Source organism: Bufo bufo, chromosome 6 (assembly GCF_905171765.1).
Source record: "Bufo bufo chromosome 6, aBufBuf1.1, whole genome shotgun sequence".
Classification (NCBI taxonomy): domain Eukaryota; kingdom Metazoa; phylum Chordata; class Amphibia; order Anura; family Bufonidae; genus Bufo; species Bufo bufo.
In genome coordinates, this window is record NC_053394.1 from 288,694,468 (window position 1) to 288,714,856 (window position 20,389).

Genomic DNA, 20,389 nt, shown 5'->3' on the forward strand with positions numbered 1-20,389 from the left:
CCTTCTCAAACAGCTGATCGGCAAGGGTCCCGGGTGTCAGATCCCCACTAATCGGATACTGATGACCTATCCAGCGGATCGGTCATCATTATTAAAGGGTTTCTGTCATGAGAAATAACGTTATATAGCTGACTGATATTAGAGATGTGCTAATCTCAGCAGTACATAACAGTATGCTTTATAACTCTCTGCCTGCCGCCGTTCTCTTAAAATAAAGACTTTTAAAATATGCTAATGAGCCTCTAGGTGCTATTAGGGCGTTGCTGCAGCACCTAGAGGCTCGGTCTACACACCCTTTGGCACGCCCAGGTCCAGTTGATTGACTTTAGAGTTCTCTTGAGTGTCCCGTAAATCCCGCGCCGTCCCTTTTAGTATTCAATCAAATAGCTACAAGCTAATATCCTCTCGTCTGTTAAAATATAGAGTTGTAATTGGAGAAACCTCCAGGCAACAGACACCCACTTTAACGACATCCAGCAATTCTCGTTGGGGCAAGTATCTGTCAATCACATCACAAAGGTCATTTATACTCCATCTGTGGCATTCCGCTCTCAATGCTGCCCAAACCCCTGATGAAGCCAGACTAACTGGTGAAACATGGGGGGGGGGCGCAGACTTAGGTTTTAGTTGCTGATCTCTTATGGAAACGTGCTCTAAAGTGATAGGAAATATCCTCCTATACGCGCATGTTTAGGAGTGGATAGTGTGTGCAGTGTGCACCACAATCGGTGTGGGGAAGTGCACTCCCAGCCACCCTCTAGAAACAACGTTTGTACAATTGCGCAGATATATGGCACCAATAATGAGGATCAGCTAGTTTTAACCCACAACATTTTGTTCACTTATAATAGTCTAATAGGTTTATACTATTTTAATCAATTTATTAAGTTATATTTTAATATCTGGGACAAGAGAGGATATTAGCTTGTAGCTATTTGATTGTTTGAATACTAAAAGGGACGGCGCAGGATTTGCAGGACACTGAGGAGAACTTGAAAGTCAATCAACTAAACCTGAGCGTGCCAAAGGGTGCGTAGACTGAGCCTCTAGGTACTGAAGCAACGCCCTAATAGCACCTAGAGGCTCATTCGCACATTTTAAGGCTACATGCACACAACCGTGCTGTTTTTTGGGGTCCGCGGATCCGCAAAAAACGGAAACCGCCCGTGTGCCTTCCGCAATTTGCAGAACGGAATGGGCGGCCCATTTTAGACATGCCTATTCTTGTCCGCAAAATGGACAAGAATAGGACATACTATATTTATTTTTTTTGCGGCGCCACGGAACGGTGCAACGGATGCGGACAGCACACGGAGGGCTGTCCGCATCTTTTGCGTCCCCATTGAAGTGAATGGGTCCGCATCCGAGCTACAAACGGCGGCTCGGATGTGGACCAAAACAACGGTCGTGTGCATGAGGCCTAAACCTTTATTTTAAGAGAACGGCGGTAGGCAGAGTTATAGGCGCTGTTTTTTTTTTTTTTTTTTTTTAATAGCGCTGTTGCTGTGTGACGAGCTCTAGAAAGGAGTATTTTCTACCTGTCTGGTTTGCTTTTAGGCAATATATAGAATGCCTTGGAAATATGTGAAATTAAGTGTTTCATACTTTGCCTAAAGTATTCAGGCATTCTATAGAATTGCCTGTAACATGTATATATATTGGCTCGCCATCTGTTATGAATTTGGTTTGGTCCAAACAAGTGCCACTATATTTGCAGGAACATAGACAGACCTATGGTAACACAAGGGAGCCGCTGTTGGAGAACCTTACTAGCGAGTATGACCTTGAGCTTTTCCGAAGGGCCCAGGCTAGAGCTTCTGAGGACTTGGTAAGGAACTTGTGGCATCCTGACTTACATTTTACGAGACTGGTCTGAATATAAGATGTTAATGTCTACAGCTACCACCTTTAAAGAGGACCTTTCACCTGGATATCCTTAATCTAATTATTATCCTGCGAGAATCGCAGCTCCTTCTCCCTGGCTAAGAGCGGGGCGCTCTGATTGGATGCGCTTGCAGCCAGGGAGGAGATGACCGTGCCCAGGAGAAATACAAGTCCACGCCTAGTATAACAGAGTCACCTCATTGGCATATGAGGCGCCAAAAAGGTACGGGGACCACATCGGATGAACTTTCAACTTTTGTCTTTAGAAGGAAAAAAAAAAAAGTACCAAGACATCACTGGGGGCCACACTATAAGGTAGGATAATAATTAGATTAAGGATATCCAGGTGAAAGGTCCTCTTTAACCTCTTCAGGACACAGGGCATACAGGTACGCCCTTATGTCCTGGTACTTAAGTACACAGAGCGTACCTGTACGCGCTGTGTATTTCTGATCGCCGCCGCACAGCGGGCGGTGATCGGAAGCCGGTGCCTGCTCAAATCATTGAGCAGGCACCTCGGCTATATGCCCGGGGGGGGTCCCGTGACCACTTCATGTCGGCGATCGCCGCAAACCGCAAGTCAATTCAGTTCGCGGCTTTTACCTATTGCGGCGGCGGGCGGTGCCATCGGGTCCCCATGCGGCTGTAGGGGGGACCCGATGGCATGGAAGGCAGCGCGATGTTTAAGGATGGCATCGCGCTGCCTTCCTGTGAGATCCAGCCCCCTGGATCTCACAGGCCGGAAGCTGTATGAGTAATACACAGTATTACTCATACAGCCAATGCATTCCAATACAAAAGTATTGGAATGCATTGTAAAGGATTAGACCCCCAAAAGTGAAAAAATAAAGTTTTCCCTCCAAAAAAATAAGTTTCAAGTAAAAATAAACAAAAACGTCATTTTCCCCAAATAAAGTAAAAAATAAGGGGGGGAGCGTATACATATTGGGTATCGCCGCGTCCGTATCGACCGGCTCTATAAAAATATCACATGACCTAACCCCTCAGATGAACACCGTAAAAAATTAAAACTGTGCTAAATAAACAATTTTTTGTCACCTTACATCACAAAAAGTGTAATAGCAAGCGATCAAAAATTCACACTCACCCCAAAATAGTGCCAATAAAACCATCATCTCGACTTCCGGTGCCGACATGTGAGGACGCCAGGCACGAGAGCTCCGTCACAGTTGAGACACATACAGATTCAAATTGCCTGTATACTGTTGTAAATCGGTAGAATTACCTATCCGGAACACCGACCACAACGCATGGATCGGTTTCTGACCAATATGGGTAAGAAAACAAAAGGCAGAGCGGTTTCTCCCTCGCGGCCCGAAGACCAGGCTGCTACAACAATGGCGCCTAATGTACCTGAGGTGAGTTCTCCAGCTGAACCGACGGGGAATACAAATGCTCCGCCACAAATCGATTACAAGGAACTGGCGGTAGAGGTAGCCACACAACTGGCCCCGGATTTGCGGGAAACCTTAGCGTCGTCGGTCGCCAATGTCATGCGACAGTTGCAGGAGGCGGTCCAGCAGCATGAGACCCGGCTGGATGAAGCAGATTCTTTCAAAACTCCAATCAGCGTTAGCTGACAACAAGCGCCTATGGGAAAGGATGGAAGACTTGGAGAATAGATCCCGGCGCAACAACTTACGGTTAGTGGGCCTCCAGGAATCTATTCCTCAAGGGGACTTACTTATCATTTGTGAGCAGGAGTTGCCTCAGGCCTTGGGGATAACAAGGCGCTGCAAAGTGGAGCGTGCTCACAGAGTGGGTCCACCTCGCTCGGTTACTGAAAATCAGCCAAGCAGCCCAAGACAAGTAATCATGCGTTACTTGGACTATACCGACAAAGAGGCTATTTTCAAAGCCTTTAAATCCCGCAAGGAACCAGTCGCACTAAGGGGAATGAAAGTTCTCTTGTTCGGGGACTATTCTGCTGAGGTCACGAAGAAACGCAAAGCTTTCTCCCCATTATGCACTCAGCTTCATCGAGGGGGAGTTAAATTCGCCCTAATCTTCCCGGCCACCTTGAGAGTGTTTAAAGTGGATGGTTCCAGCAAGACCTATACCTCACCTGAGAAAGCCGCGGCTGACCTGGAGGGGAAAATGGGTCCTGTGACGCGAGGCCAACGGAACTTACTGAAAGGCGCGCAAGAAGATCTGTCTCAGGTCTCGAACCAACAAGATGATCCACGTCCCAAAAGATTGCGTTGAATGACGAACTGTAAAGTAAAATTACATACAGTCTCAGCTTGGGGACGTTCTCTTTATGAGGGGATTATAGAGGTTGGGCTGCTGAATAAGAAAGAATTTAGGGGGCAATCTGTATTGTTTATGCCTTACTATTCTATTCTATATTTTTCTCAACTGTTATGGGGGGCAGGGAGTTTTGCCTGACACCACATGAGGAAAAAAAAGTGAAGTTTGTAAGAGCTATGAAGAAAGCACTAGGTAGATCTATAGTGCGCTTCGCTCTGGGGATGTTTATGCTCAATATGGTTTGTTATATTATGGGGGGTTGGGGGTGGGTGTTTGGGTTAGTCACATCCCACTGTCTGTCTCAAATGGTTCTTTTTATCCCTTATGCGATGATGAAAATTGTGTCGTGGAACGTTAAAGGGTTACGCTCCCTGCATAAGCGTAATATGATTCTAAAACGTTTAAAACATTTAGGAGCTGATATTGCTATGCTACAAGAAACTCTCCTTACAGAAAGTGATTTTAGTCGCATGGAAAAGTCCTGGGTGGGAAAGGTAGTGGGTTCTCAAGCAGTGCAACACAAGGCAGGGGTACTGTTTCTACTGCATAAGAATTTAAAGTATGATATTCTGGGGGTTAATTCAGATGACTCGGGGCGCTGGTGTACGCTGCACCTAAAGACCAATTCGGAAGAAATTAAACTACATAATATTTATGGCCCCAATGGTGAGAATAGGACCTTTTTTGCTGATCTGGTGACCAGACTAAATAGGGGCTCGGTGTCTAAACAAATAGTTGGAGGTGACCTGAACACAGTGGTTAGCACTTTTAGAAGATAGGAGACGTGCAGTTAGAGGGTCAGATCTCCCCCATATCCATGACAAAGTACTTGAACCCTTCTTGAGAGATACAGCCTTAATTGATATTTGGAGGTCTGCCAACCCCGATGACAGGGACTTTACTTTCTATTAATCTCCCCATGATTCCTGGCCTAGGATCGACTACCTTCTAGTATCGGATTCTCTGAGAACGAGAGTAGTGGATCCGAAAATTCATGACATGGTAATTTCGGACCATAGTCCGATTTCTATTACGATTTCTGAGATCCAACCAAAAGGTCAGGACATTATCTGGAGATTTCCCGCCTACTTATATAACGATGAAAACTTTAGAGAGGTTCTTAGAGGATGGTATCTGGAGTTGAGGAGATAATATGTCCAGCCTTGAGTACCCGTCGTTATTTTGGGACACAGCTAAGGCTGTCCTTAGGGGTAGGATAATGGCCTATACAAGGGGATTAAAAAAAAAAAATCTCGGACCAACTTCAGGAACTTAGTTCCTCCCTGCGGAGTGCCTACACAAAATACCAAGCTAACATGACCTCACAAAACAAAGAAGCTTGGCACTTAGCTAGAAGGGATTATGAGCTATGGTACGAAAGAAAAATGAAATGTGACATGTCCAATTTAGAGAACAGGTATTTCAGGGGAGGAAATAAATCAGGGAAAATGTTGGCCAACCTTATTAAAAATTCTAGACGCCAGAATCGCATCCTGAAAATAGCTGACGCGGGGGGCGTTATGCATAGTAAACCTGAGGAAATAGTCTCTATCCTAGGAGACTATTATTGGGATCTGTATAGAGATCCAGGTCCCAAATCTCTGTCTTCCTTTCTCTCCAAATGTATTAAACTGCCTACTCTTTCGGCAACCCAGTTGGATACATTGAACTCCCCTGTATCTGAGGAAGAAGTCTGTGCAGCCATTAAAGGTCTAAGTCTACATAAAGCTCCGGGTCCTGATGGATATACAGGAGAATTTTTCAGGATGTTAGGAGATGATCTAAAAAATCCTCTAGCGGCAGTGTACAATGGCATGTTGAAGGGTTCTCCGTTGTCATCGTCTGATAACTTGGCATATATTAAATTAATCCCTAAGCCAGGGAAGGATGCAACGGATCCTTCATCATATCGTCCAATATCTTTAATTAATGTGGACCTTAAATTGGTGGCAAGGATTATGGCTGACAGACTCTCTTCATTTATGTTGGGGTTGGTGTCTCCCTCCCAGTCTGGATTTGTCAAAGGTAGAGCTGCTGTTTCCAACATCAGAAAAGTACTGACGGTGTTGGATGTGGTCCAGTGGAATACATGTCCTTCTCCGTGTCCATCGCTTCTGGCGATCGATGCGGAGAAGGCATTTGATAACGTCAGGTGGGACTGGCTGGATGAGATATTGGGTAGGATGGGATTCAGTGGCCCAGTACGAACTTTTATTAGAGCGCTTTATACATCCCCCAAGGCGAGGATAGCAATTCCAGGGTTTTTATCCTCTTCTTTCCCACTGTCGGGGGACACGCCAGGGGTGCCCGCTTTCCCAGTTATTATTCAACCTCACATTAGAACCTTTGGCTCGTATGTTAGAGGGGGGTGAGGTTTTTAGAGGAATTAAAGTAGGTCAGAAGGAAATATACACGTCACTTTTTGCTGATGTTCTTTTGTTCATGGCCGACCCTTTGGAGGACATGGAAAAAGTTATACGCCTCCTGGACTCGTTTGAGTCAGTATCAGGCTTCAAAATAAATCGTGATAAATGTGTTCTGATGCCATTAAAACCAGTAATGACTAGAGAAAGACTTCCCAGTATATGCAAGGGTATTAGGGTTAGTGACTCCCAGATCACTTACCTAGGAATTAAAATAGGAAGGTTTCCTTCATCCCTTTACAATCTAAATTACCTCCCTTTGTTTAAAAAAGTTAAAAGTGATCTCAATAGGTGGCAGAGTCTCGCTTTATCTCTATCAGGCAGGAGTCATCTACTGAAAATGATATGTTTCCCCAAATTACTGTACCCCCTGCAGACTATCCCAGTACTTTTAAAACACTCTGATGTCCGTGACCTCCACTCAGTGATTACTAGGTTCTTATGGGCAGGTAAGAAGCCTCGCATCGCCCTAGCAAAATTAATGTTACCAAGAGAATTAGGTGGCCTTAATGTACCAAACATTAGACTGTATAATCTGGCATGCCTCCTTAGGCATGGTTTAGACTGGATACATGAGACTAACCACTTTTCCAACTTTGATCTGGAATCACAATTGTCCCATGGCCACTAGTAAATTTACTCCACTCTAGGAGACAGGCTCTACCTCAACTCCTGAAGCACTCACTGATAATTCGCGATACGGTGGTTGGAAGGAGACGCGCAAGTTAGCTAAAAAACCTTATTTGGCCTCCAGAGTAATGGGCATCTGGCAACACCCTGAATTTCCACAAGGGGTTTTGAATAAGATGTTTCAGGTATGGAGATCAAGAGGTATTAAAACTCTACTTGACCTTCTCCATGTTACAGAAAAAAGATATCTTACCTTTCCAGAACTTTGTCAAAAATATAGCCTAGATAAACCTCATATGTTACCTTTCCAACAAGTTTACCTTTTCTGTAGGGATAGGTTGAGAGATGTAACAAGTGAATGTACAGGTAACTCTTTGATTTTCTCCTTAGGAGCTGATAAATCCAGGCTCTCCATATCACATATGTACAAAGTGCTAAGGGAATCGGGCAATAAAGCCTCAGCCCAATTTCTCTTCAAAAAATGGGGGAAGACGCTAAATATTTCAGTAACACCTGAAAAAATTCTACAGGGATGGCTCAGAGTGTGCAAAGTGATACCTTGTGAAGTGTGGCGAGAGTCGCACCTGCGTTTAATACACTCAGCCATATATGCTTTCACCTTTCCTAAAAAGCCAGATAAGACAGATTTTCTTACTGCCTGCCCGAAATGTGCTCTGGACAAGGCAGATTTGACGCATTGTATATGGTCATGTCCACATGTGCAGACATTTTGGAGTCTGGTCAAAGGCTGGATTAGAGAAACTTGGAAGTATGACATGAGTTTAACACCCGAAACTATGCTCTTCCATGACTTTGAAGAATCCCAACATTCTCCCCCCTTGATATTAGATGCAGTATAAGGCTACTTTCACACCTGCGTTCAGGTGTCCGCTCGTGAGCTCCGTTTGAAGGGGCTCACGAGCGGTCCTGAATGCAGCCGTCCAGCCCTGATGCATTCTCAATCGAGGCGGATCCACTGAGAATGCATCCGCCTGCCAGCGCTCAGCCTCCGCTCTGCTCAGTGAGCGGACACCTGAACGCAGCTTGCAGCGTTCGGGTGCCCGCCTGGCCGTGCGGAGGCGAGCGGATCCCTCCAGACTTACAATGCAAGTCAATGGGGACGGATCCGCTTGAAGATGACACCATATGGCTCAATCTTCAAGCGGATCCGTTCCCCATTGACTTTCAATGTAAAGTCTGAACGGATACGCTCAGGCTACTTTCAGACTTAGAAAATTTTTTAAGTTATAATGCAGACGGATCCGTTCTGAACGGATGCAAACGTCTGCATTATAGGAGCGGATCCGTCTGATGAAACATCAGGCGGATCCGCTCCGAACGCTAGTGTTAAAGTAGCCTTAGTGATTTCACTGTGTTGTCTTTTACAGAGGTGGTTGAAATCGGAGGTACCTGGACTTCATGAGGTGAAGGCACAGATGGTGCGTTTTATGTATATAGATAAATTAGACACAGAGTCAAATAAAGATAAGAAAACTAAAGGGTTTTTCAAAAGATGGAAAACTTTTATTGCAAACAACTTCAACCAAGAAGTTATTAAAAAGATTATGCAATCATTCAGGTACACAGAATGGTATAACCTAGAAGCCCTCAAAGGCACGTTGGGGAAATTAGCTATTTAAGTACAGCTATAAAGAGGGGTAGGGGAGATAGATAAAGATATCGACTGGGTAAATACACTACAGAAAGCTTCAGACATGACTGGAATAGCTAATAGCAGATTGCTGGAAATATAAATGAGACTGTATTTGCAGATGTGACTTAGTTGGGGGGTTGGGCTTTTTGTTTAAAAAATGATAAAAGTATGTATTGCCTTTTATTTTGAACTTTGATTCTGTAACCAAAGTCTTATATTTTTGTATATTGGTGATACTAATAAAAATATTTACAAAAAAAAGTCATCTCATCCTGCAAAAATCATACCCTACCCAAGGTAATCGCCCAAAAACTGAAAAGATTATGGCTCTCAGACTATGGAAACACTAAAACATGATTTTTTTTTTTTTTTACTTCAAAAATGAAAACATTGTGTAAAACTTACATAAAAAAAAAAAAGTATACATATTAGGTATTGCCGCGTCTGTGACAACCTGGTCTATAAAAATACCACATGATCTAACCTATCAGATGAATGTTGTAAATAACAAAAAAATAAAAACTGAGCTGTTTTGGCAATTTCTTGTTACCTTGCCTCACAAAAAGTGTAATATAGAGCAACCAAAAATCATATGTACCCTAAACTAGTACCAACAAAACTGCCACCCTATCCCGTAGTTTCTAAAATGGGGTCACTTTTTTGGAGTTTCTACTCTAGGGGTGCATCAGGGGGGCTTCAAATGGGACATGGTGTAAAAAAAAAAAAAACAGTCCAGCAAAATCTGCCTTCCAAAAACCGTATGACATTCCTTTCCTTCTGCGCCCTGCCGTGTGCCCGTACAGCAGTTTTACGACCACATATGGGGTGTTTCTGTAAACTACAGAACCAGGGCCATAAATATTGAGTTTTGTTTGGCTGTTAAGGGTACTTTCACACTTGCGGCAGAGAGATCCGGCAAGCAGTTCCGTCGCCGGAACTGCCTGCCGGATCAGGCAAAACGTATGCCAACTGAGGGCATTAGTAAGACTGATCAGGATCCTGATCAGTCTTAAAAATGCCTGATCAGTCGAACAAATGCATTGAAATGCCGGATCCGGCTTTCCGGTGTCATCCAGCAAAACAGATCCGGCATTTATTTTTTTTCACTTTTTTTTTTCTTTTTCAGTCTGCGCATACGCAGACCGGAAGGACGGTTCCAGCATTCCGGTATTTTGAATGCTGGATCCGGCACTAATACATTCCTATGGGAAAAAATGCCGGATCTGGCATTCAGGCAAGTCTTCAGTTTTTTTCGCCGGAGATAAAACCGTAGCATGCTGCGGTTTTCTCTTTTGCCTGATCAGTCAAAACGACTGAACTGAAGACATCCTGAACGGATTACTCTCCATTCAGAATGCATCGGGATAAAACTGATCAGTTCTTTTCCGGTATAGAGCCCCTGTAACGGAACTCTATGCCGGAAAAGAAAAACGCTAGTGTGAAAGTACCCTAACCCTTGCTTTGTTACTGGGAAAAATGGATTATAATGGAAAATTTGCCCAAAAATTGAAATTCAGAAATTTCATCTCCATTTGCCAATAACTCTTGTGGAACACCTGAAGGGTTAACGGCGTTTGTAAAATCTGTTTTGAATACCTTGAGGGGTGTAGTTTCTTAGATGGGGTCACTTTTATGGAGTTTCTACTAGGGATCGACCGATATTGATTTTTTTTTAGGGCCGATACCGATAATTTGTCAACTTTCAGGCCGATAGCCGATAATTTATACCGATATTCTGGGTATTTTTATTTTTGAGGAAAAAAAATTTTTTCCTACACAAATCTGCTGAAAATTTATGTTTATTGTTAACGTGTATTTTATTTTTTTTGAAAATCTTTTTCATTTATACTTAATATTTTTGTGTGTGTTTTTTTTTATTTTTTTTTTTTTTTACTAACTTTTAGCCCCCTTAGGGACTAGAACCCTTGTCCTATTCACCCTGATAGATCTCTATCAGGGTGAATAAGACCTCACACTGTCCCTGCTGCTCTGTGCTTTGTGCACACAGCAGCATGGAGCTTATCATGGCAGCCAGGGCTTCAATAGCGTCCTGGCTGCCATGGTAACCGATCGGAGCCCCAGGCTTACACTGCTGGGGCTCCGATCGGAGGAGCAGGGGAGAGGGGATCCTGTGGCCACTGCCACCAATGATTAATACACGGGGGGGGGGGGCGCACTGCGCCACCAATGATTAATACTAGGCAGCTTGGGGGGCGCACTGCGCCACCAATGAACTTAAGTCTCTCATTCATATACAGGAGGCGGGAGCTGGCTGCAGAATCACATAGCCGGCTCCCGACCCCTATGAACGGTAGCTGCGATCCGTGGCACCTAAGGGGTTAACTACCGCGGACCACAGCTGCCGTTCATAGAGGTCGGGAGCCGGCTATGTGATTCTGCAGCCAGCTCCCGCATCCTGTATATGAATTAATGAAAGACTCATCTTCATTGGTGGCGCAGCGGCCACAGCCCCTCCCCTCCTCTTGTCTCCTCTCCTGCTATTGGCGGCAGCAGCAGCACAGGGGGAGGAGACACTGCTTCCTTCTCCCCTGTGCTGCGGAGGGAACACAGAACGCGCTGAGAGCAGCGCGTTCTGTGTTCCCAATACGTTATCGGAATATCGGCAAAATAGATGCCGATACCGATAACGTTCAAAATCCTCAATATCAGCCGATAATATCGGCCAAACCGATAATCGGTCGATCCCTAGTTTCTACTCTAGGGTTGCATCAGGGGGCTTCAAATGGGACATGGTGTCAAAAAAAACAGTCCAGCAAAATCTGCCTTCCAAAAACCGTATGGCATTCCTTTCCTTCTGCGCCCTGCCTTGTGCCCGTACAGTAGTTTACAACCACATATGGGGTGTTTCTGTAAACTACAGAATCGGGGCCATAAATATTGAGTTTGGTTTGGCTGTTAACCCTTGCTTTGTAACTAAAAAAAAAAAATTAAAATGGAAACTCTGCCAAAAAAGTGAAATTTTGAAATTGTATCTCTATTTTCCATTTAATTCTTGTGGAACATCTAAAGGGTTAACAAAGTTTGTAAAATCAGTTTTGAATACCTTGAGGGGTGTAGTTTCTAGAATGAGGTCATTTGTGGGTGGTTTCTATTATGTAAGACTCACAAAGTGACTTCAGACCTGAACTGTTCCCTAAAAATTGGTTTTTGAACATTTCTGAAAAATTTCAAGATTTGCTTCTAAACTTTTAAGCCTTCTAACATCCCCAAAAAATAAAATATCATTCGCAAAATGATCCAAACATGAAGTAGACATATGGGGAATGTAAAGTAATAACTATTTTTGGAGGTATTACGATGTATTATAGAAGTAGAGAAATTGAAACTTGGAAATCAATTCTGACCGGCCATGGGGGAAATATTTTTTCCCATGGAGACGTGTTTCTAGTCATCAAAAGTGCACATTGCATAGGTTTCCTTGCATGCATGCGGACATGTTATGGATCTCTTATATGGCAGCCATTTTGTGAGCTTTTACTGATTTGATTATTTTTTTTATTTTTATTTTTTCTCATGGATTTTGTCTATTCTTTTAATGTCTTTTGGTAGGAGAAACTTCGGTTGCAGGGTCAAATCACAGAAGGAAGCAACATGATAAAGACAATAGTGTTTGGCCGATATGAGCTGGACACCTGGTATCACTCTCCGTATCCTGAGGAGTATGCCCGGCTAGGACGGCTGTACATGTGTGAGTTCTGTCTTAAGTACATGAAGAGTCAAACTATCCTGCGCAGACACATGGTGAGTAGGAATCGCACGCACATTGTGCATTCCTTTTGTATAGCAAACCTGTTCTAAAAGGTAATCTTGGTCGCCATTAGGGATCAACTGATATAGATTTTTTTAGGGCCGATAATTTATACCGATATTCTGTGAATTTTCATTTTTGAAAAAAAATAAAATAATTCCTGCACAAATCTGCTGAAAGTGAATATGTTTATTGTTAATGTGTAGTTTATTTTTTATTTTTTTACTAACTTTTAGCCCCCTTAGGGACTAAAACCCTTGTCCTATTCACCCTGATAGATCTCTATCAGGGTGAATAGGAGTTCACACTGTCCCTGCTGCTCTGTGCTTTGTGCACACAGCAGCATGGAGCTTACCATGGAAGCCAGGGCTTCAGTAGTGTCCTGGCTGCCATGGTAACTGATCGGAGCCCCAGGCTTACACTGCTGGGGCTCCGATCGGAGGAGGAGGGGAGAGGGGGACCCTGTGGCCACTGCCACCAATGATTAAAACTGGGGGGGGGGGGGCTTGAGGGGGGGGGTGCACTGCGCCACCAATGAAGATAAATCTTTTATTCATATACAGGAGGTGGGAGCTGGCTGCAGAATCACATAGCCGGATCCCGACCTCTGAGCGGTAGCTGCAATCCGCGGCACCTAAGGGGTTAACTACCGCAGATCGCAGGTACCGCTCATAGAAGTCGGGAGCTGGCTATATGATTCTGCAGCCAGCTCCCGCCTCCTGTATATATATGAATGAGAGGGTTATCTTCATTGGTGGCGCAGTGGCCACAGCCCCTCCCCTCCTCTTCCCATCTGTCTCTTCATTGGTGGCAACGGCAGCACAGGGGGGAGGGAGACACTGCTTCCTTCTCCCCTGTGCTGCTGAGGGAACACGGAGAGCGCTGTCAGCAGCGCGATCCTTGTTCCCCATACGTTATCGGAATATCAGCAAAATAGATTCCGATAACTGTCAAAATCCTGAATATCGGCTGATAATATCAGTAAAACCGATAATCGGTCGATCCCTAGTTGCCATATGGGAATTTTCCATTAAGGACTAACCCATGCTGTATTACATGATGTAAGTTAGTTGAAGGGTCGACCTGTTAGATCGTGTGTTTTTTTTTTTTTTTTTTTTTTTTTTTTTTTTAAGCAAAGTTTGATTGTCTCCGATTGAGGTTCAGGGAAGTCTTTGATCAATCATGTTCAGTTTTGCTGAGTAGTGGATTTGATATCACGTGACAGGCTAGGCAGTATATATAGTGTGTCCAGGAGATGCAATAAGTTATAGGGGTTGTGCAGCCAGTATATATTGATTACCTATCCTGAGGTTAGGTAATCAGTAGCTGATCATTGGGGGTCTGACTCCCGACAACGCTGCCGATCAGCTGCTTGAAGAGGAGGCAGTGCTCTTGCTGCTTCGTCTTCAAGATTACCCTGTGCATCGTTTGGCTTGCAGGAGTGGTGCAGTTTAATTATTAGTGCCTGTGCCATTCAAATGAGTGTAACATGCAGTTGTAATTACACTGCACCGCCAAGACGATGCAAAGTACAAACTTGAAGAGGAAGTGGCGCTCCTCCTCTTCAAACAGCTGACCGGTGGGGATGCCAGGAGTCAGATCCCCACCAATCAGATTTTGATGACCTATCCAATGCTGCACAACCCCTCTAACTGCTGAAAATATCCCTCCATGTTATTGCTGGGGAAGCTACTGCGGGTCATACATTTCATGTGGTAATGTGCATATAACATATGGACCAGCCAGATCTGCCAGAGACGCAGTCCACTCTGTCGTATAGAGGGGCGTCCCCAATAATTTTGTAATGTATGATGCTAGAGATCAATATCTATTTATTTTTTTTTTTTTTATATATATTTTTTTTTTTGTATGACTGAGATAAGAGGAAACACTTAGTTCAGACTTGAAAGCTTTTGGGCAAAAGGTTTCCTCATGGACTGCCAGTCAGGGTATCTTAGTCTGGTCTTCCATCTCCTAGCCAGTTCTTCCTTTTGTCTGCAGGCGAAGTGTGTGTGGAAGCATCCTCCTGGAGACGAGATCTACCGCAAAGGATCCATCTCCGTTTTTGAAGTAGATGGCAAGAAGAACAAGGTTGGCATTGGAGTTAACACTGTCATTTAGGCCTCTCATTAGGTGCTCGCTGTCACCGAGAAACGGCAGTACTAAAATCTCATCACTGCCGGATGATTAAAGATGTTGCTGTAACATTTCTGCTTCCAGATCTACTGCCAGAACCTGTGCCTCCTCGCCAAGCTCTTCTTAGACCACAAAACCCTTTATTACGACGTTGAGCCTTTTCTGTTTTATGTCATGACGGAGGCAGACAACACTGGCTGCCATCTCATAGGCTATTTCTCAAAGGTAGGATTTCCAATCTGTTTCTTTGACCGTGGTTGCTACCATACCAGTGAATAGATATTGGCGGAAATTATAGAGTGCCGTAAGTCGTCATATGACCACTTAGTCTGTAGACTCCAGTGCCCATACATGATGGTGACTGCATCCAGGATGACTTGACCTTATAAATTTACTGTATACATAAATTATGGATGTGTGTCCTGCTTGGAAAACCATTTAAGGTGACCTCAACATGGAACTTATTTTATGGGAAATTGCCCAGGTGTCAAAAAGATGCCCATTCAAATTTGTGATATCCACCCTTTTTATTTTTTTTTACATAAATGGCTGATGTGGATGATGAAATTGTATTTGCCTTGCAGGAGAAGAATTCTTTCCTGAACTACAACGTGTCATGTATCCTGACTATGCCACAGTACATGAGACAGGGATATGGGAAGATGCTCATAGATTTCAGTAAGTGTCTGGGCTGTAGGTTTTCCTTCTGGCCTTTAACAGTTATTAGGGTACCTTGAACTAAATCTGTGTGCCTTCTTCCAGGTTACTTACTATCCAAGGTAGAGGAGAAGGTGGGCTCTCCAGAACGCCCGCTCTCTGACCTTGGCCTAATAAGCTACCGTAGTTACTGGAAGGAAGTTCTGTTACGATACCTGAACACCTTCCAGGGCAAGGAAATCTCTATAAAAGGTAGGCAATCTAAGGCTCTACTATTGTGTAGACAGATGTTTCCAGTTATTGAGAACGTGTCACTTTTAGTAAAATCTGTATTTTTTTTTATTTATTTCCCCCCCCCAGAAATTAGCCAGGAAACCGCTGTGAATCCTGTTGATATTGTAAGCACCCTGCAGGCTTTACAGATGCTGAAATACTGGAAAGGAAAACATCTTGTACTGAAGAGACAGGTAATATGAAATATGTATTCCTGCATCAGGCACCTAAAATAGATCTGTGCGGCCATGTTCACACTCCAAAGGACATGTCGGAAAATTCCAATATGTTTGCTGTGCTGTCCATGGCAAAGGTGACCCTTGGATTTGTGCCACAGATTTGTAGTTTGTCATGCTGTGGATACAACTGCAGATCAGCCCCACCAAAATTCACATTAAATATAAAGGTGTTATCCAAGACCTATAATGCCCTTCCACATGCCTGGGCCCCTCAGAGGTTGTACTTACCTGGCTCCGCGGCACTCGTGTTGCTTCTGAGTCCAGCATGGCCGTCTCAGCATCTCCCGGTCGCGCGGATGAAAACATCTGGCGTCAGGGGGGGCATCTAATAGCAGGCCACGATGGGAACGATTCTCCTCACATCCTGAAACAGAAGAAAATGGTAAATGAGACTGGCCTGTCCCCTTCCCAAACCAAGCAAACTTTTTTTTTTTTTTTTTTTTTTTTTTTTTAGACCTGGCATGAGCAGGGAGAAGTTGCAGATTGCGGCACTACTAGCTTGTGTTGCAATCTGTGCCTGAAATGCGCTTAATATAGGCGTATTTCAGCTTAATAAATGGCCCCCTTAGTATCTTGCATTCGGTCTTTGTATTTAAATGCAGTATCCCAACTCCTCAGTGCTCTGGACCTGGGGTTTAGTGAGCAACATCACAAATCGTGTATGGCAGCGACTTGCTGCCTGTCGATTTAGTAAGAGTGCTTTCACACTTGCGGCAGAGGATTCTGGCAGGCAGTTCAGTTACCTGAACTGCCTGCCGGATCCGGCAAACCGATGCATTTGTCAGACTGATCCGGATGCAGATCCGTCTGACAAATGCATTGCAATACCGGATCAGTCTTTCCAGTTGTTCTAAATCTAAAGGTCTGCGCATGCGTGGACAGGTAGAACGGATCCGTCAATACGGAAATTTTAATGCTGGATCCGGCACTAATGCATTTCAATGGAAATTAATGCCGGCAAGTGTTCAGAATTTTTGGCCGCAGAGAAAACTGCACCATGCTGCGGTATTTTCTCCGGCCAAAAAACATAAAAGGGACTGAAGTGATGCATCTTGAACGGAATGCTCCCCATTCAGAATGCATTAGGATAAAGCTGATAATTTTTTTTCCCCCCGGTATTGAGCCCCTGTGACGGAACTAAATACCGGAAAAGAAAAACACTAGTGTGAAAGTATTGTAAGACCTATGCCTCCCTGTCGTAAGAGGTCATAAAAAGCTGAGACTATATCCGAACAATAGTAGATAAAATGCACCATGTTGATTAAGTACCTGTGTTATGGCTTCAGAAGCTTCCTGGGTCTTCCCCAATGTATTGTAATGAGTGGATACAATTTAATTCTTGATTAGTGGGTTACAGTGGAAGATAACATTTCCACCTGATGGCTTCTTCTATAATGTAGCATTTATTTTCTTCATACATAAAAAAAGTAACAAAAGATAACACTTCAGCCTCAAAAAGCTTGGAAGCGTTGACTTCTGTGGACTGATACTATGGTAATAGTTGAGGGGAGTAGAGCTGGAGGTCTCACAGATTTTATAGAGTTAGTAGCAGTCACATCTAGAATTGCCATGTCTAAAAATTCATCCATTTATTAGTGCCACCTTCGTAAACGTCTCCCAAGTTATTCAGCGTCCTGTTCTTGCCATGAAACTAATATAGCAAACACCCTTGCCAATAGAGGGAGACTTAAACATTACACAGGGGCATTCAGTTTTTTTTTTTTTTGTTTTGTCTTCCCCCCCCCCCCCCCCCCCCCTCCCCAGGATAGGTAATCAATATCAGATTGGCAGGTGGCTGACTCCCGACACCTCTGCCAATCAGCAGTTTAAAGGGTACGCAGCGCTCGTATGAGCACTGACTTCTCTCCACTGTTTACCTGTTCACCATCGCAACCGCAGCAGTGAGCGGTGTACAACTGCTCGTTCCCCATTCACTTCAGAGGGATGGCTCCTTCCTATTCAGGAGCTGTCCCATAGAAGTGAATGGGACAGCGCAGTTGTAAGTGCACTGCTCACCACTGCAATTGTGACGACTGGGAGGTAAATAGTTAAGAGAAAGCAGCACTTGTACGAGCGCTGTGTTCTTTTCAAACTTGATTGGCGGGAGTGCCAGGAGTCGGCCCTTACAGATCTGATATTGATGACCTATCCTGAGGATAGGTCCTCAAAATAGAAAAAGCGGCCTACTTCTTTTAAAGAGATTGTCAGAGTAAAAAATAATTTTCAGGTGGTAAAATAAAAACATGCACAAACATTCACGTCCAGGTCCAGCAGAAAGTTCCCGTCTCCAGAAATTTGACATCCCGTCAACATGCATAGTATCCCTGAGGGCAGTGAAAGGCCTCAGGTATGGCATGTGACCACTGACTCATCAACACTGAGGCCATTGATTGCCCCTTAGTGATATATGTGTGTGTTGATGGGACCAGTCCAGCGGAGACCAAAAACTGCGGATATGGGAGCTGGGCTAAAGGTTCTGGCAGGAGCCTCAATCACAGATTCCAGCAAAAACAAATACTTGATATTTTGTCCACCAGAATGCCGATATCCATGCCAATAACCCAACGGGCCCCAATACCGCAGATGTGAACTTGGCCTTACTGTTTTGTTTTTTTTTTTGTTTCCCCCCCCCCCCCCCTTCAGGATTTGATTGACGAATGGGCAGCAAAAGAAGCCAAAAGAAGCAACAGCAATAAGACAATGGATCCGACCTGCCTGAAATGGACACCCCCCAAAGGAACATGAACCCTTTTAATATTCCAGACCCACAATCTGCAGTCTCCTCAGTCACCTAGTGTTTCTTATATGGAATTACAGCAGGTTTTCTCCGCCAAACTCTTCTTCCCATGGTAAACCGCACGCCACCCATGGGGGTCACCTCCAGCCTTCCTCATCAGACCGGTATCCGCAGATTCAGCTTATGGGATGTACAAGATTACTGAGCATTTGTATTCACTTCCACTTAAGATAAAAGAAAGTGTCCTCTTAATGCCACGTTTGAGCCACCAAGTGTCATGTCTAGGGCTTCATGAATGTGGAAAAAGCTTGGACAGAGTAGTGAAATATGTATGGCTGCTTCCACCCTACATTTTGCAGTGAGGTAACCGTCTGAAGAATTTCCTGACAGATGCCAGTGTATAGGCTTCGTTGACCATAGACGTCTGTTATTTTTACTGGGGGCATCTGTAAGAGGTAGCCCAGACTATTTTATATAGCAGGAAAAACTGGTATGTTGATGTATGCCAGCCCAACTGAGGCCAAAAAGAGTGTTGGTCAATGGCGGGCTTATGGATATGCCTAATGTGTGCGCTTGGTACTTTCCTGGTGCACAGGTGAATGGATACTGCAAAACTCAGTGTGAAAGTAGCCCATGTCTTATGGATTCTAACTTTGGTGAAGTGTATACACACTGATCAAAATGGCAGCTCTAGATATCTGTATAGTCTCAATGCTGGAATATCTGACCGGGTTGTATGTGCCAAGCAGGATGCTCATCAACTTTTATCGTTCTTAAAGGGGTTGTCTCATCATGGACAATCGCTAGGATATGCCCCCCATTGTCTTGTAGGTTCGGGTCCCTCCGCTGGGACCCGCACCTATATCGAGAACAGAGCCCCGCAAGTGAAGGAGGGCGCACTGCGCATGGGCAGCCACTTTTTCATTAATTTTCTATGGGGCCGGCGAAAATAGCTGGCTCGGCTATTTCCGTCGGCCCCATAGAAATGATTGCGAGCTGGGGCCGCGCATGCGCGGTACGCTCCCATTCATTTCTATAGGGAGCCGGCTTGGTGGTGGCTGGACCGGAGTCCTCCAGCCACCACCTTGCGTGCTCTGTTCTCGATATCCTCCGTTCTCGATATAGGTGCAGGTTAGCGCTGCAAGAACAGTGCAGTCTGAAAACCGGACTAATACATTGTCTGCTGTGCCAGCTGGATTCTCTGTGCAGGTCTATGAGACGCACGTCGCATGATCCTGCGGCACCAGAATAAAAAGCTGGTAAGGGCTCTCACCGTACTACACTTACCCTTAGCAATGTTACAAACTGTGGGCCAAAAAATAAATGAATGCAGGATGGTTGATTGTCCTATAAGGTCCACCATCTGGTCGTGTCAAGCAATTCTCTTCTTGCTAATAGAAATATAGAAATAAACCCAGTATAGGGATATTGTAAGAGATTCCAGAGTGTGCAGGGTTAATCCCAGGTCCCCATCTCACACAAGTTCTTTGCTGCAATGTTTTTAAGGAAACTGTTCAAGAAATAAGAAAATGGGTTTAAAACCTCTCCAGAAGACCATTGACCAGAACAGGTTTCCCGTGACACATTACACATCACACATCTTCTTTGAGAAGGCCACCCCCCTAGAAGAACACTTTTCATTGCAATTCTGGGTGGTAGTCTCAAAGCTGATTCCCTATAGCTGCCATGTGTGAATAGGAACTTATTTCCCTTTCT

General features: G+C 44.3%; 1 protein-coding gene across 5 annotated transcripts in view; it reads left to right on the forward strand.

Moving 5' to 3' along the window:
* The window catches only part of KAT7 (lysine acetyltransferase 7), a 58,104-nt gene extending 38,549 nt beyond the window's left edge, over nt 1-19,555 (forward strand). For all 5 annotated transcript variants that reach the window (XM_040434628.1, XM_040434624.1, XM_040434625.1 and 2 more), the window contains 8 exons: nt 1,718-1,828; nt 12,433-12,624; nt 14,633-14,722; nt 14,852-14,992; nt 15,352-15,445; nt 15,530-15,676; nt 15,785-15,891; nt 18,580-19,555. In XM_040434628.1, coding sequence (XP_040290562.1) covers nt 1,718-1,828; nt 12,433-12,624; nt 14,633-14,722; nt 14,852-14,992; nt 15,352-15,445; nt 15,530-15,676; nt 15,785-15,891; nt 18,580-18,681 — 984 coding nt within the window. In that variant the 3' untranslated portion in view covers nt 18,682-19,555. The remainder of the gene's footprint in view (nt 1-1,717; nt 1,829-12,432; nt 12,625-14,632; nt 14,723-14,851; nt 14,993-15,351; nt 15,446-15,529; nt 15,677-15,784; nt 15,892-18,579) is intronic.
* The last annotated feature ends 834 nt before the right edge of the window (nt 19,556-20,389 follow it).